We start from the raw sequence: 18,050 nt of genomic DNA, 5'->3' as shown, positions 1-18,050 counted from the left end.
TTCAATTTTTTTATATTTTTTTTTTTTTTTTTTTTTTTTTTTTTTTTTTTTTTTTTTTTTTTTTTTATTGGTTTGGTTACAAGGTTTGTCCAGAGGGGTCGCATTTATCCGGTTTGACAAAAGGTCAGAAGCAGAAGAGGCAATTACAAATTTCAATGGTCACAAACCCCCGGGTTCCTCCGAGCCCATTACAGTGAAGTTTGCAGCCAACCCTAACCAGAACAAAAATGTGGCACTGTTGTCGCAGCTGTGTCATTCACCAGCTCGACGGTTTGGAGGGCCAGTGCATCACCAGGCGCAGAGATTCAGGTAGGTTAGGAGGAATAAATGCATTTAAGGCTGTGCTCCTGTTCCCGTGTCCGTCTGGGAAGCTGGGCAGTGACACCTTCACTGCAGCATGTGTGAATGAATCCGTAGTGCACCGTGTGTCCTGCAGTGTCATGTAAATAAAGTGTTGCATTAAAATATGATTAAAGTAAAAATCTTACTTGTAACATTTATGTTGAAGTTAGAGTGTGGAGGTACCTGCACCCCGGGGTCTGCTCCCACAGCTGGGTTACAGTGAGGTGTTGATAGGTGCCTGTCTCAACAGATCCCCATTCTGTGGTCTGAACACAGATAAATTGGCAACTTAATTAAAGCTCTGAACCGTTGGTTCCAGCAGGGACGTGTCATAGTAAGGCAGGAAAACCTTATTTCTGATGAGGAGGTTCCATGGGATTCGTGCCTGCATCCCAATCTCTGCCTTCCCTCGAGGCCTCACGAGTTCAGTGATGAGAATATTGAGTAGCAGCAGCATCCTGTCTGCCTCCAGGGCTGTGGAAGACACTGTGTTTTGCCTTTTGAGAATTGCCTTGGTTTCTTTTGAGTATGAATTGCTTGAATTGGGATTGCCTTGGATGCTTATGGAGGAAGCTGGTGGTTGGACAGTGCTCTGGAATATGTGATATAGTGACAGATAAGCAATGGGCTTTGAGATGAGATTATGTTCCTGAGAGTTTCTGAGTGTAGTGTTTCCCTGTTGGGAATATACTCTTTTTTTATTATTGTTTTTCTCCTCTGAAGTATCCTGTTATAGACTAAAATCTCAGCCAGCTTCTTGCTCTGCTGCTGCTCCAGTGTTGCTGTACCTGTCCCTCAGGCTGCAGTTCAGTGTTCTGAGCGCTCTCAGTGTCGTGTGTCCCCAGAGAGAATTGGTACTGTGCAGTCAGCTGTGGTGCTACACTGAGGGTGGTTGAACAGTTTACCTAAAGAGACCATGAAATGTCCGTTCTTGGAGATGCCGAAACCTGGCTGGGATGGGCCTGAACAACCTGCTCCAGGTGCCCTGCTCTGAGCAGGGGAATTTACTGGAGGATTTCCAGAGGCCCCTGCCAGCCTCCAGTCTCCTGTTCTCTTCAGCTGTAGCCTGGGGAGGTTTAGTTCAGGCAGCTCCTCGTGTTCCTGAGACACTCATCCAGATCTCCACACCAAACCTCCTGTGCCACGCTGAGGAATGAAATTCTGAATGGTTTGCCTTTGAGTGAACTATTAAAAAGTACATCTGTCCTCTGCCTCAGCCAGGGCTTCAGTGTGTCCTGGTCCTAGTAAAACCTTGAGGCTTATGGCTTGGTTTTTTCATTCTTAATTTAACTGGACATTTTATTCGTCATTCTTCCCCTTAAAGTTTATTGCAGAATTAAGATGTATCAGAAGAACCAGTACAAATAAAATTCACATCCATAATCAAGAGACCAAACAGCTTTAATTCTGTCCTGTAATGACCACTCAGGAACAATAAAAATGATTAATGTCTTTATGCTAATATTGCTGGTGAAACTAGATTTTAATAACCAACCAGTTTGTTCATTATTCTTTTATTGCATCATTTAGAGCAGCATTAATGTCATTTGTGTGCATTTCGTAGAATCCCAGAATGGTTTGGGTTGGAAGGGACCTTAAACCCATCCAGTTCCACCCCCTGCCACGGGCAGGGACACCTTCCACTAGCCCAGGTTGCTCCAAGCCCCGTCCAACCTGGCCTTGGACACTTGCAGGGATGGGGCAGCCACAGCTGGTGTTTCTGTAGGTTCGAGGTGTCAGCAGGAGCTTAGATGGAAGAAAATGTTCTGCCTCTGTCTGTTCCATTCCTGCTGCTGTGGGAGCTGTATCCCCCCAAGTTGTCTGTGCCCAGTGCTCATTTGTCAGCACATTTTGGCCCACTTTGGGTAGACCTGCTGGTGGAGAAAGAGCTGAACATTTTGCAGTACCACAGACTGGCAGAGGCTGGAACAGGGCAGTTGTGCTGTCAGGAATACACTGTGGACACAAAATTCACTGGTTGACTTGGAGACACAGACTGTCCATCTCTGTCTTGTCACAGACTTGCAGGACCTCCAACAGTTATTATAAAACTTCCTTCCCTCGATGACCCGTGCAGGCACATATGTACATGGATGCACAACACTTGCACCATAGAGTCATGGAATCATTAAGGCTGGAAAAGACCTCCAAGATCATCAGGTCTATCCCACAGCCCTTCGAATTTTTCTTCCCACCTTTGGTGTTAGCTGGAAGTTTTTCTATTGAGTCTTCCCTAAAAGATGTGAACTTAATGAGTTATAATTACTCATCCTGTGGTTAAACTCAAGAACCTGAGCTTGGGCTGAGTGTTGTTTGTTTTGGTGGTGAACAAGACATGATGAAAGATAAGCTGCTTGCACAGTGCACACAGTCTGTATAAATTAAAGTTGTGGTCTCTGCTCCACAGAGGTTGAATACTTAACCTGACATTTTGATTACACTTCATCTCATTCCATCATAATCCCTGTAAATCCAGGATTAAGCCCTTAGTATCTAATTTGTAATTATTAATTTCCTACAGATATCACTCCAACCCTTTGTTTAATGTTCTGTTAATCCTTTGGAGTTCCTGTGGTATTTGTGGCTCACATCAGGAACTGGTCTTAGTGCTGTGTCCCCCTGGAGTGCTGGGCTGGCCTGCCAATTCTGAGACATGGGCTCTCTGCTTCCAGGCAGGAGTGATGCCACGGGGTTGTGTCTGGAGGAGAGATAAAACATCTGGCCCAGGGGTTTCTTTTGAGCATAAGATTTATTTACTTACACAGAATGGGAGATCTCCAGATGCTGAACTCTGATTAAATGGAGGGGTTTGGCTCCTGAAGTGTGAGAATGTGCCCAGAACCCCTGGAAGGCCTGTGCTTTTGCAGCTCACCAGGGCACTCTACTAGAAGAACGTTCTTTCAAGTCTCAGATATTCCCAGTTCAGCTGGTTTTGCTTTCAGACTTGTTCAGGGTCAGAGCCAGTTCCCAGTTACTGTAATGGTCATAAGTCTACTGGTATCAGTCCATGAGTTCAGTCCTGAATGCTTGAAGGGAAGTAATTTCTGATAGCCCTTTGATCCAAAGGGAAACACAAGAAGACTCTGGAGTGTTTAACCCTGTAACTGGCATTATTGCTCAGAGAGCTCCTGCACATCTGTTTGGTTTCACTCCAGTGAAATTGTTTAAATTTTCCATTTTTAGGCCAGTTTGTAATTTGGATGCAAGCTGTCTGTGTTGAGAATGCTGCAGAAGGAACCATTTCATCCAGAGGAGTATTTCATCAAGGCTCTGGAAGAATGTGGGGCTGAAACCCCATTTGCTGCTCTTCTCCCATATGTGACCATTTGACTGAACCCCTGATTTATTGCAGGCTTAGAGCTTGTACCAATTCTCAGTAAGATTTGTGTTGGCCACAGCAGGTCATTCCCATCTGTGTCAGGGCAGAGCAGAAAAAGTTGCTTGTCAGAGGGACAGTGTCAGTGTAGCTGAACTCCTGCTCTTGGTGGAATTATTAAAAAATAAAAAGCTGCCAAGTTCATGTGTGAAGTCATCATAGGCTGATATTAAAAATAATGTTCCTGCTTATTGGCACTGTGGGATGGCTCTTCCTGTGATGCTCTGTGTGAGTGTCCTTGGAGTGCAGTGAAAAGAGTTCAGCAAAACCCACATGAGGCTGTGCCAGGGGGGTTGGGATGGATCTCAGGGAAAGGTTCTTCCCCCACAGGGTGCTGGGGCACTGCCCAGGCTCCCCAGGGCAGTGGGCACGGCCCCAAGGCTGCCAGAGCTCCAGGAGCTCTGAGGGCCAGGGTGGGATTGTTGGGGCTGTGCTTTGCAGGGCCAGGGGTTGGACTGGATGATCCCTGTGGGTCACTCCAAGCTCAGAAGTTTCTGTGATTCTATGAAAATAATTTATAGGATGGATGTTCAGAGACCTAAAAAGAATTGTTTTTCATTTAGGAGTGTAGTTTCTGAGATGGTCCTCCAGTGGGTTAAAGTAGTTCCAGGATCTAAACCTTGCAGTCTGTCTGTCTCATGGCAGAACAGCAGAAGGTCATTCATATAAATCCAGAAGCTTATGAAATGAAAAAGGATTGCAATTAAAAGTACACTGTGTTGATACTTAATGCCACAAGATGTTGGAGTTTTAAGTTAGCATTGTTTGAAAGAACCATCCATAGATAACACTGGCTACAGACTCTTAGGGAGGCTTGAAAAAAGCAATGTGGAGGAGACAGTATAAAAATAATTACAGCAGAAATGAGGACACCAGCAGTAAGTGTGATAAGACTGAGATCATTCAAATTACAATATTAATGGAATTTTAAAAACTCTTCCTCTGAAACATCTTGGATCTCTGTGGGCCTTAGAGTTTGCCCAAATTGGATAGTCTTTTAAACATCCTTAATAAGTATAACTTCCTAAGGGTCATCTTAAATTGGTGTGGTCATAAAAATCTTTCCTGGTAGGACAGAGAGGTGTCAGCTGCTCCGAGCCTGGCTTGTCCAGGCTGTTGCTCCAAGCTGAGTGAGAGGTCTGAGGTCCCTCATGTGCAGGGTGAGCACAGAGATGCATCAGATCAGCTGAATTGCATTTCCTAGGGTTGTTTTTTTTAAGTGACTTTTCAAATCTTTTAGGGGACTCTTTTGGTTCTACCATGTTTTGCTTGGTTTGGTTTTTTTTAAATAAACCTGTAACATTTTCTGAGTCAAGGCAGGAAGAGAGGAAAAATCTCTTTGAAAATGAGTGTATCCCAAGAGCTGAGGTACTTGCTATTTTCAGTTATTTTGTCTGTGATGTGCATTTAGGTTTGTTGTGTTCTTGCATTTAACCCCAGCTGCTCCTGTACAAGTGACTGCAGCCTTGGTGTGGTGTTACCTGGGCCCGTGGGCAGAGCCTGAGGCTTTGGAGCAGGCAGGATCAGGGCTATCCTGAGTGCTGGAACCAACGTCAGGCAGTTCTGAGCTCTGATTTGCTGCTCCCCCCTACGTGTGAGCAGGACCCAGGACTGGTGATCTGTTGAGATGAAAACTTGCCAGATAATAAGATAAATCCATCCTACCAGATCATTACTCACATGGAAAGAAGCTACAGAGCTGAAGGTGTCTGTCAGAACAAGTAAGTGTATCAAGCATGCAAACACAGGAACATTTTTCTGCAAAGCCCAAATAAATAGCAGGTATGTCACCTAATCATCAGATCACACGGGTTAGTGCGTCTCATTCACCTTCTGATGCTTCTAACTGCTTTTTCAGCTTGACTGTAGTACAGGGATTCCCAAACTTGGATTTGCTTGGGGCTGGCCACCAGTGGGTCCGTGAGCTCAGGTGTGTCCACACTTGTGCCCCAAACCCCAGGCTCAGGGAGGCCCTGGACAGTGAGGGAGGGATGGAGGGACCCCTGCTCTGGGGACAGGAGGGCCCAGGAGCTCAGGTGTCCAAGGCAATGAGCTCTGAGCCCCAGAGAGCCTGGGGAGGTGGGCCCTGAGTGGTTCTTGGGTGTGAATGTACAGGCTGAGCCCATTCCCTGTGTGTGTGTGTGTGTGTGTGTGTGTCCTGCCACCCCTCCGCTCCCAGTACACGCCCTTGAGCCCTCCCTCCTCGACAAAGGCAGCAGCAGCTCCTTGATGCAGGGCAGGAAAGAGTCAGTGGGGAAGTGTTTCACACCTTACTGCCCAGACATCCCTTCCCTGTTTCCTCCAGGTCAGCAGAGAATCAGAATCTGCCCCCACCAAGCTCTTGGCAGAGAGCAGCTCCTGTACCACCTCTAAGGGGTTTGCGTGTCACCAGTGGTACAAGTCAGTTTGGGAACCCCTGGTAGAGTATCATTATAATTCTATGTGACCTCACATTTTTAAATAATAAATAAGCACAAGGGTTCAAAGTGAGTTTTTCACCTTAACTGTCACATTTCCTGGTCTTTGAGTGCTTAGCTGTGCAACCCTAGTATTGCCCTAAAATATTCAGAAGCTTTGAATTTCTAGGGTGGAAGCCAGAAATAGAATAAAGGGGAATTAGAAATGTGGGTTATAGGGAAAAGAAATTAATATAAAGCAAGACACAGAAAGGAGAGGTTTTTCAGTTTTTTGTTCTGTATAAATCCTGCTGGGGTACTATGCAGTAGGCAGGGTTCAGGAGGAGTGAATATGGGTGATTTTAAAAGTCCAGTTCAGTAAAGTCGTATCTAAGTTTTCCTGGTACGAAGTTGGTGTAAAATTAATAAAACCATCCATGCATACTGAAATTGTAAAACTGTGCACTGAGCCTGCTCGTGTTGGGAGTGTTTGCCTGCACCTGCTGCCTTTGGGTGGAAAGGGAGCAGGTTTTGTTCTGTTCCACAAAACAAGAAATTAATACACACAATCTCTACTCCTAAAAACCAAGCGCACCCATCCCCTGCCCCAGCAAACCCAAAGAAACCATTTGACTTTAGAGTTCCCAACATGCTATTTTAGAGGCAAGAAAAGGAGGACGAGGGAAAAAACCTCCCTGAGTGAAATAACTGGGAGATGCCTGTGGCCTCTGGGGAGGTGCTGCCTGTGCCCCCCACTCGAGCAGTTCTGCACCGATGCCCTGGACACTCTGAGCAGCCTGGCTGAGTTCAGAGATCACCCAGGCCCCCTGGGAAGGTGATCACATAACCTTGCCTTGCCTGTTCCTTGCCTATTTCTAAGGATAGTTCCCTGTTGCTAAAGCAGTTGGAATTCTTAACTTTCTTTTTCCTGGCAGCTGTTGATTTGATTGTCAATATGAATGGGGAAACATTTATCTGGCGGTTTTGATGTCCTTGTAGAAAATATTCATTCTGCGTTGCTTCCCATTCGAGTTAATTTGCTTAATTGAATTGAATTGTGCTTTTTATTTGCTAGGTTCTCTCCTATGGGTGTAGATCACATGAGTGGGCTTTCTGGTGTAAATGTTCCAGGAAACGCATCTTCTGGCTGGTGTATCTTCATCTACAACCTTGGTCAAGATGCTGATGAGGGAATCCTCTGGCAGATGTTTGGCCCCTTTGGTGCGGTTACCAATGTGAAAGTTATTCGAGATTTCAACACCAACAAGTGCAAAGGTTTTGGTTTTGTGACCATGACAAACTATGAAGAAGCTGCAATGGCCATAGCAAGTCTTAATGGCTACCGCCTGGGGGACAAAATCTTACAGGTTTCCTTCAAAACCAACAAGTCCCACAAATAACTTGCTCGTGCTTTTTGTATGGAATAGATAATGGAGTGACAGAAGTTGAAACATTTTTGTTAGTGTAAAACTCATTTTGCGCCAATTTTCACAAGTGTTTGTCTTAGTCTAAATGAGAAGTGAAAAGGTTTTATATTCTGGGATGCAACTGACATGTTCAAATGTTTGAAATCCCACAATGTTAGACCAATTTTAAGTTCCTTTAAGTTATTTCATTTAAAACCTGTTAAAAATCCCCTGAAATCTTGAGTAGATTGCATTAACTAGACCCTCTGGATGGTGGTAAAATTGAAGCATGCTTTCACTTATGAGACTAACATTTGTTTCATTGAATGTTGTCTGCAAAAACTGGAATTTTCTGAAAAATATCAGGCTGAATTCATTAATTTTCTTGGGTTTTATGTTATTGTTTTTCCTCCCCATCCCCATGTCCTTTCCTTCTCCCCCCTCTCCCCCAGTTTCAGTAGTATGGAAGAAAAGTTGAGAAATACTAATGTTTTAGTTGACAGTAAATTGTTTGATCAATTAATATTCATAACTGTGTGTCTAGTTGAGGATCAGGCTTTTTAAAGTCAAGGTCTTGTAAGTAGTAGCATGCCAGCCTAACTTTAACACCATTGGGGAGGTAAGTTGCACACTGAGCAGTGGCCGAGCTGTCCAACTCACAGGTTGTAGAAACGTGACTTTTAAAGCCCACTTTGAGAGGAATGGACCAAAGAGTTTCAAAGAAACTCCGGGAAGATTTCAGAGTCAAAATGAAACTCCAAAAAAAGCAAGTGTGAATATATGTTGCTACTTTATCAGACTGAATCTCTTCTGTCCAAATATTTAATGCATGGTGCACTACTTACTGGTACATTATAATGCAGCAAGATACTTACTCATTTTCCAAGATCATTGTAGTTGGAATTCCTTTGGCAGTTCTATTTTGTTAAGAAAAACCAGTTATAAACATTTGAGCATTGTATTTCTCGCATCCCTTCTAATGAGTGCTAGATTTTTCTATTTTATTAGGATTTTGTTTTGACAACTAGCTTTACTTATTGAACACTCAGCAGAAAAGTACTTACGACTTGCAAGTTAGATATTAACCAAAAAAAACCCCTTTGATTTGTAGATTTAAAGATTAATCCCCCAGGTTTTCTGCAGACTGCCTTGAAACTTTGAGTTGTTCTGTTTCTGTTAATTTTCTTTTGCTTTTTTGTGTTTTTTGTTTGTTTTTACTTTTGCATTTAAGAACATTAAATTTGATTTTGTTTTGCTCAAATTTTGTTTTGTTTTTTATTTTCTGTTCTTTTTTTGCTAAGTATTGCACAGAGTGTCCAGCTTTCAGAGTGTTGTTTTAAAGAACCGTAGCTCCTCCTTGAGAGAATTTTAATTTACTGCTTTGCCAGATGAGTAGAGTTGTGAAAGGAGCACTACAATCGATGTGCCACAGACTGACGTGACCCTCAGGTGTTCTTGGGTAGGAAACCTGGCAAGGCTGACCCTGCCAGGTACAGGTGTGTGAGGTGCTGTGCACAACTAGAGACTTGGCCACTTTCAGCTCTGGTGCTTATGTAGGGAGAGCAGATGTGAAAACGGGGTCCATGGCAGTTTAATGCAGTGTCTCCTTGTTCTGCCCCTGCCAGCCCCAGAGTTTATTCCCAGATTCCAGAGGCCGTTCCATGCCACCTGGTCGTCTCGCTCCATCCCAGCTGCCCTTGCCTCGTGCTTGCCGTCGTTCCCGCTCTCCCTCATGGGATCTGCAGTCCTGCACAGCCCCAGGGCTCCCTCAGCCTCTGCGTGGGGCCACCGAGGGGCTGCTGCCCAGCTCCAGTGGGGACCTGTGGGAGCTGCTGGTGCTTCTGGAGCTGCCTGGGACACACCCAAACCCTACAGATAGGCCTTGGCCCAGCCAGCAGCCTCCTGCTTGGTCTGAGCTTGTGTGCAGTGAATGCAGGTGGGATTTTTCCTGTTAAAACATCCAGCCTTGCCTCTCCTGCCAGTCTGTTCACTCTCCATCTCTTGAGAAGCAAAATGGGCTGTGAAACAGTGACTGTGACACAGCAACCAACCCACTCCCACACCCCCAGTTGTGCTCTTGACTGTCTGTTCCAGAGGTTCCCACCAGTTTGTTGTCATCATTTATTGCATCAGTGAATGTTTCTTTTCTGTGTATGAGGAGAGATTGGGAAGCATCCAGGGGCTTCTCCCAAGTTAAAGATGTGTAGTACAGAGAAGTTCTCTTACTGTGTCCCATCACCACTGAACCCTGCACTGTCCTGTTCCACAGGAGTGGGCTGCGGTCATTCCCAATTCCTGTCCTTCTCTCTTGCCTCGTTCCATTTAAGATAAATTTTCAAATTAAATGGGAGTTGCTGTTTATCACAGCATTTAGCTGGGGGTTCAGACTTTGAGGAATGACCCCTAAACGTGGCTCTGCATCAGTGCTGGTTCCAAGCACACTGGCCGTGGCAGCAGCACATTGCTGTGGGCTCGCCAGCTGCCACTCAAAAAACAACTTCTCTTGGATGCTTTTTGGCATCACTGTCCCTTCCTTTTTCCACTGCTTCCCTACTTTTCCATCTCTCGTTCTTTGCTAAGTAAGAAGGAAATGCAGGATATGGTTTTGTACCACTACTGCAACAATCTCTTTTAGGACAGGTCTGTTCCCAGCTTCCTTTGATAATTGCTTTGAAAATAATTTCTAGGTGATTGGTATGAGGAAAGCACTGCTGCTCAAGTCAGGAAAAGAGGATAAAATCCTGCTGAAATATTCAGAGCTGACACCACGAGTAGTGTATGATCTGCCCTGTTTCAACAGTCAGTAAATCCTTGGCATAAATAGCTGTGTATATATTCTTGATGGTTTTGGTCCTAAACAGCAACCTGTGCATCCCACTAGTAAAGACCAAAGGGAAACTTCTGGAGGTGGAAACTAAATTTTAACAAGACATCTGCCACCAGTTTTTCTGCCCAAAAGTTAGAAGCAACTGGTGTCCTCACCATGCCATCTAGCAGACCCTGCTTTGAAGCTCTCACTTGAACAGACCTGTTTCAAGAGAGGTTTCGACCTCTTAATTGTCAAGGAATGTAGAAGAACTGTGGCTATATTCTGCTTTTTCATCCCTTAAATTGACAGAAGCCAGGTGTTTCTGTCAGGTGACACTTCTGTCTCAGTCAGTGCTTGCAGGATCTTTGTAGAACCAAGGGGCTGTCTCAAAGCAGAGGTCTCTCACCTTCCTCATGAGAAACAGTGTCTCAGGTAGGGAATTTTGAAAAGTCTTCGTTGCTGGATTAGGATGGTCAGGTTTTGAAAACCTAGATTTGTTGGTCTGTACTGGAGATGTGCTACAGGAGCAGCTGCAGTGGGAGTGTTTTGGGATCCTTTAGAGCAGATTAGGAGCCTCTCTGGACAACTCTGGGTGTAGCTTCTGAAGGACCAGGTGTAATTCCTGATGGAAACACAGTTGGCCATGCTGCTGTCACAGGGTCTCCTGTCCAGATATCGAAGGGAGTTCCTACATTTGCTTCCCAGCTGTCCACATGAGTGGAATTCATCCTGTGCGGAACGCTGGCCGTGAGCCTCATCACAGCCTAAACCTCCTGTTAACTGTTAGCAGGCAGGGAAATTCCACATAAACATGGAAGAGGAATCTCATGTTGCTGAAGGTGCTTGGTATGAGCTGGCAGAGGCAAGTGCAGATCCTTCAGGTGATGAGGGGGTGGCAACACCCGAAATCCAAACACGAGCAGAATCAGTGTGTTCAGTTCTCGGTGAGTCCCTGTTAGATGGTGTCTATGCTCTCAAGTGTTGGATTTATTTTGTTCTTCAAGCTGCATCATCATAAGGTTTGGTTTACTTTAGCTGCTCCACTCTTCTGACAGAGGGAGGGGACTGGCCAGTGCAGTTCCTGTCACCTCCTGAGCCCAGCTTGTGCCAATCCCTGTGCCTGTTCTAGCCCTGGGACTGGGAAGGGCTTGAGGATCCCGCTCTTAGGATGGAGGGAGAAGTCACCGTCCCCACAGTGGTGTGTGACCACAGAGCTTTTCCTTCCCTTTGCTTGGATATGATTTTTGTACATCTGTATCATGTGAGCATGAAACCCACTGAAAATCCAGAGATCCACAAGTCACTGGAGCAGGATATTCTCACTGCAGTGAACACTAGCTGGTCAGTGTGGGGTCACTTACCCTGTCCAGATGACCAAAGGGTGCCTGTATGGAGAGGACACCTATTTTTTAGGGGGTTGAGCGTTGTAGTAATGTTATTTATATACAAAGCAGTTGAAAATATATTAAAAAAAAAATTGGCATAGCTCCATTTGTCCACCAGTCAAAACCAAAATTATGACCTAGCTGTAAAGGTAACCTGTTATTTTAAGGCTGAATTTGGAAAATGAATATCCTTGAGGTCCTTAAACATCTGTTATAATTTCATGTTGCTTTAATGTTCTGGGTAAGGTCAATAAAGTAGAAATTCTTCAAATATTTCAGGAGAGATTTTTGTTTAGAGTGCACTCTAAATATTAATAACTCAAGTTCCTTTTTGGATAGTTTGTCATTACATATGTGCTTTTAAAAAAAAAAAACCTTGGAGAATGTCCCCACGTTTACTTTTTTAACACAACAAACAGGTCATATAATAAACTGTTCATTCAAAGTAGCTCCTCTGATAGCTCTGCCTGCAGAGCATTAGGGTTTTTGGGAGGCTTTTTTGTGAGCTGATGGCAGCCTGAAGGTTCAGTCACATAACTCAAACACTGAGCAGTTTGTCCTCTCTCAGAAGGTCACTGTGTTTTTGACTTCCATAATGAAGAAATGTGTCCTCTATAACTCTGTCAGTGAAGCACCTTATTGCTACATTTCTACTTTTAGGCACCTAAGAATAGCTTTAGAGGGAAGGGACCAAATCCACCTTGAGCATAAGGAAACCCCAACCCCCTTGAGCTCCCTGAGTGGAGCTGCACTTGTGTTTTGGGGTTTTTTCCATTTTGTTTTTTGTTGCCCCAGAGCTGAATTTGCCACCTGAGGTACTTTAATCTCTATTTGGAAGCAGGAGAGTCTTTCTGTGCCGTGGGCAAGTTCCTCTAACGTAGCTCTGCACTTCTCAAGGTGGGATACTCAGCGCAATAGGACGGATGAATCCAGAGCTCGAGAGGCCAGTGGTTGTTTTCTGTGATTATTATACCTTATTGGGTTTCTGCTTATTAAAGAATAAAAAAAAAACCCGTGGAATTCATAAAAAAGGGGTCTCAGTTTCCTCCCTCTCTCTTGGAAGAGGCGGTACCTCCGTGACAACCCGCGGGACTGAAGGTCGCCGTTCCTCCCTGGGTGTCCGCCCGTAGGTTGGTCGGGTACGGCATCGGTTGGGTGGCTGCCTTCTGTGGCAGCCTCGTGGAGTCCGACAAAAACCAAACTCCAGGGGCTGCTTTCTCCTCCTGCATGATTTAAAACCAGTCAAAGCCTTTATGGTCTCTCTAAAACAAAACCCACCCCCCCAACCCCTCCCGCCCGCCGTGAGCGGGTTTGACGGTCAACCCTGGTGGGTCGTTCTAGGTCACACTTGGTCAAACAGCAGCAAAGGTTTAGAGATATTTTTCTGTTGAGTGGAATTTTCAGCACCGAAATTCTCTCTTGTTGCTAATGATGGGAAACCAGTAATGGTAGAACTGCCACCTGAAACCTTGGAAAATTGCTTCTGTGTTCACATTTTAGAATCTCAATATTCTCCTGCTGTTGTTCCTTATTTTTAAACATTTTTGAGCAAGTTTTTGGTGGAATGGCTGAACTTTTTCACTTGGTCATTGAGAAGAAAATGACTTGAGACATTTGAAACATAAGTTGAGATAAACCTTTATTTGACAAGTAATTTGAATAATACTGTACTTCTAGTCTTTTTATTGATTTCCTTTCCTTTAACTTATGTAATCTTTTGTTTATAAATTAATCTGTTTGTGGGACAGAAGGTTTTATCAATTGCTTTCCATACTGTACAGTATATGGTTACACATTTTGTATATTTAGTGTGTTTTTAAGTTATTGATTTGTTTTATATCAAATAATTTATTTTTCAGGTACCATTTTCATTTAAACTTTGTTTTTACATGGGTTTATTTTAAATAAAGTATGACACTGCTTTCCAAATGTCTAAAATGAAGTTGAATCCCATTGTGTTATTTTGAGATGACTTATGTAAATTAACTTATTTTAGAAATAACTGCAGAAATGTACCAAGTTCATACTTTGGTTGTGCTTCAGTTCAAGTGCTTGGAAATTCTCTGCAATGATTTTTGAGCAGTTTGAAAAAATGGAATTTTCATATTGAAACAGTTCAAAGATTTGTTGATGAAGCAGCAGCTTTGTAGAATCCTGTGGATGGAGTTATGAGCATTGTTTTCTATATGGATTTTCAAAATTAAATGAAACAACTCATAGATATTTTACTGGTGTTAAGACTTAAATGAAATTATCTGTTAATAGTGCAAAGAAGTTTTGTACTTTTGCCACATGTTCATGACTGGTTTTGTTGAGCACTTGTTTGGAACATACTCGGGATGTTTTTACATGAGCCCTGATGAAGGGTGATGTACTTCAAAATAGAATTAGGCTTTTACTTAATTGTTCATATTTTGTCTTTTTTTCCCCGCAGGAATTGGATTATTATTGTGCAGTTTGGAATTTGACATGTTTTCAGAAGAATCTGAACTGTGTTCAGGAATAGGCCAATCAAGGCTCCTCCACTAAAGATTTTGTAACTTGTGGCCTTGTTAGAAAGGTGGAATTAAAAGAAGGTGCTTGGTTTCCTTCCTGTTTCTCAGGAAAAAAAAGTCATTATCTTCATCTTATGGTTTTCATCCCGATTAAAGCAACCCCAAAGCCCAGATACACTGTTGATCAGAAGTGTTTAGTGAAACTTCTGGAGGGAGCTCTTGAGGAAATGGGAGAGGTTCAGGTTGGATATTGGGGAAAAATGTCTTCATGGGAAGGGTTGTCAAGCCCTGGCACAGCTGCCCGGGGCAGTGGTGGAGTCACCACCCCTGGAAGGGTTCAAACAACGTGTGGATGTGGCACCTGGGGACAGGGGTTAGTGGTGAACATGGTGGTGGTGCTGGGCTGATGGTTGGACTTGACAACCCTAAAGGTGTTTTCCAACCCCAGTGCTCAGTGTGCAGGTCAGGAGGGCCCCCTGGTTCCTCAGGTGGGGCTGGGGCAGGACAGACACCCCCAGGTAACGCTGTAGGGAGGTTCTTTAGGGGCCTTTTTCAGAAATGTTTCTGAAACTCTGTCCTTTTGGTCAAAGGAACACACAGAACCTTGTTGGCTCTGCATAGACTGTGTTCCAGTCTTGGTCCCTTTTTCACCAGCAGAAATTTTTACAGTTCTGATAAACTGAAGTCTGTCCTGCTGAGTTTCACCAGTTTGCCTTGCTGTGTCCTTTAGTCACAGTAATGATCCCTCTCTCAAAGCTGGGCTGATTATTGTACCTCTGGTTTTTCTCTTAATGACTTACTGTGAAAAGGGATGTAAAATAAGAAAAATGAATAGTGTTTCACGTGTGATGTCAGGGAGCAGAGGGCGATGCTGCCTCGGCTCAGAGTCCTTCCAACTCGGGAGATTGTAAGATTTGCAGTTATTTTTTCATGTGAAGGGAATTTCTCCATGCAGTGCACTTCACCATGTGGAATTATTCTTAGTGCTAAATTGGTAAAGAGCTGAAGTGAGAATTTCTGTTACTACCAGTGCAATGGGCAGCATCTGGTGTTCTCAGGAATGCTTCATCAGGATTTAGACCTTTCCTGGGTTTTCCTTTTGGTGGACCTGGAACACCTTCTCCAGTGTGATTCGCTTTGCTCAGGTTTGTTCTGACCACTGTTGTATTTTCTACGTTTTTCTTCTATGAAAAATCATGAGGGAAAACATGTGTTAAAAACAAAAAATCGTAATAACAGGCAGTGGCCACATGAAGTGCAGGCCCCTCAGAAATGTCTCTTTTTCCAAAAGCAAACCAAAAAACTCAGTGTAGACCCATTAACCCCCCAGGCAGAGACTCTGGTTTTGCAGAATTCCCGACAGTCTCCCTGGGTTTAGACTATTCCCCCTCCTTGCTGCTGGGGGTATCCTGCTGCCAACTTTCATCCCCTTCATTTCCAGAATAATCTCCCATGGGGGGGCAGAAAAAAGATGTTAAACTGCCCTGATTTCCATCTCGCTGGTCTGTCAGGGAACAAGGTGTCTGAATCCTTTTCTCTGTATCTCCTGTCCTTAAAAAAAAAAAAAAAGGAAGATTTGAGTGTAAGGAGTGTCTGGAGTCGTGGTAATGGTGCATTTGTTGCAGGTTCTGTCCCAGCAGTGGCACTGAGCAGCTATTTCAGGAAGGCACACTGAGCCTCCCACCATCCCCCATCCAGTCATTCCCTTCATGCTGTGTCAGAGGGGCCCTGCCTGTTCCCCAAATGCCTCCTCTCCTTTTGAGTCCTGAGTTTCCAAGCTGTCCTTAAGCTGTCCTCTGCTCCCATCCCGTGCTGACAGCAGGTAGGGGAAGTGGAATGTTACGTGTGTGTTACCTGAATGAAGGTGAATAAATCACAATGTTTCCCCGTTTGCACTGTGACACACTTTCTTTTTTGTCTTTTTAAAGTATTTGTGTATAGAAACAATGACTTGAGCAAAATGGGCCTCTCAGTCTAGTTTGTCAGACCTTAACTCGTGCTAACATCTCACTGGTAAATATTTTTTCATCGCAACAAAATTAATTTAAAACAAATTCAGTTGAAGTACAGTTGAAGCACAGATTTTCTTTATTTGAATTGTAAGTGTGGTATATAGTGGTTTAAAGCTTGAACTTTTCCAAGTGGATTGACTTCTCTCTGCAGAGCTGGAGCCAGAGCGCTTGTTAAAGAGAATATTCTCAAACTAGAACTTAGAAGGAACTTTCCAGAGCTTAATAAAAATCAGTTTGAGGCTTCCTGTGTTCTCAGAGGGATCAGTGGAGCTGTTAAACCTATTTTAACAAACCTGTTAAACCTCCTGTTTGAATGTGTTGGAACAGATTCTGCCCCAAGTGCAGCCCGTGCATGCTACAGAGAAGGATCCTAGAGGAGAGCAGAGCAGGAATGCTTTGGCTTAGGAGCGAGGTGGGGCAGTGTAAGCAGTGCTGAGCTGCTTCCTGCCCTGGGCTCCAGCTCCAGGATCACAGGAGGAGCGGGCACTGGGACTGGCAGGACTCCAGGGCTGTCCTGCAGCCCGTGAACAGCTGGGGTAAGTAGCTCGTGTGCTTCTCAGAGTCCTGGCACGGAGGGGTTTGGTCTCGGTCTAACCAGACTTGCAAAATTTGGGATGAAACACTTTTGCAACCTTTACCTTTCTCTGCCAGGTTGTTCCTTCTGCTTTATTTCTTCCAAGAGACACAATGTACATATACATTTATGTGTGTGTACACACACATGTAATACCTGTGTGTGTGGTAAAACTTACATAGCTGTTGTTTAGGTTGTCTGGAGTACGTACACATCCCTGTTAATTGTGTGTGTTACTGTTAATTGTGTGTGGGATGGCACATACACACTGCCCCATGTCCTGCACAGTGTAGAGGTAATTCATGCAGAAATGTATATCCCTAAAAACCCAAGCTCATGTGAAGCTTTCTAATGCGTTGGTCACAGTGATACAGCGATGTGAGGAGCGATGTGTGGAGGTTTAAGAAAGTTAATCTCAAGCTGGGTAAGAATTTAACATCCACATTTTTCTAACTCTAGAAAATAGCCACATCTGTATATTGTATCTTAAGATTTCTCAGCAGTGGTCCTGTACTGCACCATGTCTGCTGTTCAGGGAGCACCTCCCATTCCCTTCTCCCTGTGAGATAAAATACTCTCACTCCGTTTGGAAATCACTCTGGTTTTGTTTTAAGCCACCTTTACTCCATATTTTCCCCTTTCTGTTTCTGCCATATTTCATGGGCCTTAATGTTTTAATCCTTTCTCACTGCAGGAATGGAGGAAGGAAGACAATTGAGCCTCAAGAAGGACTGTGGTTCTAGTGAGATGGCAGCGACTGACCGCGCATGCCACGGGTGCACCCCCAGGCACCCATCACTGCATTCCAGGAGGGATGCCAGGGCTGCTCATGCTGGCTTAGATAAAACATAGCTAAACCTTGGCCCAGTGTCTTCAGAGATGCTTTTGTGCACAAAGCAAAGCTAGATTTGAGGTACAACTCGCTGCAGTGTCTGTGCCTTATTCAGTCACGCAGGTAGTTTGTAGGGACTCATACAAGGTGTTTTATTCCAGGGCAGTGGTGCCTCCAGTGGTAGTTCCTGGGGAACATTCTGGCTGTCCTGATATGCATCTTATCTTACTTAAATGCAGTGATGCTCAAGGCAGGGCAAGAGCTGCAAGATGGAAGCTGGTTGAGAAGCTTTGTGCTTCCCTCCCAGTCTCGGTGCTCCGTGCTCAGCTGGGCACGTGTGAGCCTCATGTGCTGCTGGACTGCTGGGAGCCTTGAGGAAGGAATGTTTGGAATATTTGCCCTGACTTTGGCATCTCCACATTC

The 18,050-nt window shown here is 44.3% G+C and overlaps 1 protein-coding gene across 2 annotated transcripts in view; it reads left to right on the top strand.

Annotated features, from left to right (window-relative positions):
• The window catches only part of ELAVL1 (ELAV like RNA binding protein 1), a 45,681-nt gene extending 32,029 nt beyond the window's left edge, over nt 1-13,652 (top strand). The window contains exons 5-7 of one of the 2 annotated variants that reach the window (XM_017837017.1): nt 84-309; nt 6,024-6,137; nt 7,190-13,652. In XM_017837017.1, coding sequence (XP_017692506.1) covers nt 84-309; nt 6,024-6,137; nt 7,190-7,514 — 665 coding nt within the window. In that variant the 3' untranslated portion in view covers nt 7,515-13,652. The remainder of the gene's footprint in view (nt 1-83; nt 310-6,023; nt 6,138-7,189) is intronic. The other variant, XM_017837018.1, reaches the window with a different exon arrangement.
• The last annotated feature ends 4,398 nt before the right edge of the window (nt 13,653-18,050 follow it).

The sequence above is a fragment of the Lepidothrix coronata genome, unplaced genomic scaffold (assembly GCF_001604755.1).
Source record: "Lepidothrix coronata isolate B3197 unplaced genomic scaffold, Lepidothrix_coronata-1.0 Scaffold290, whole genome shotgun sequence".
Classification (NCBI taxonomy): Eukaryota; Metazoa; Chordata; class Aves; order Passeriformes; family Pipridae; genus Lepidothrix; species Lepidothrix coronata.
The sequence above is the reverse complement of the archived record's forward strand: the minus strand, read 5'-3'. Positions and strand labels throughout refer to the sequence as shown.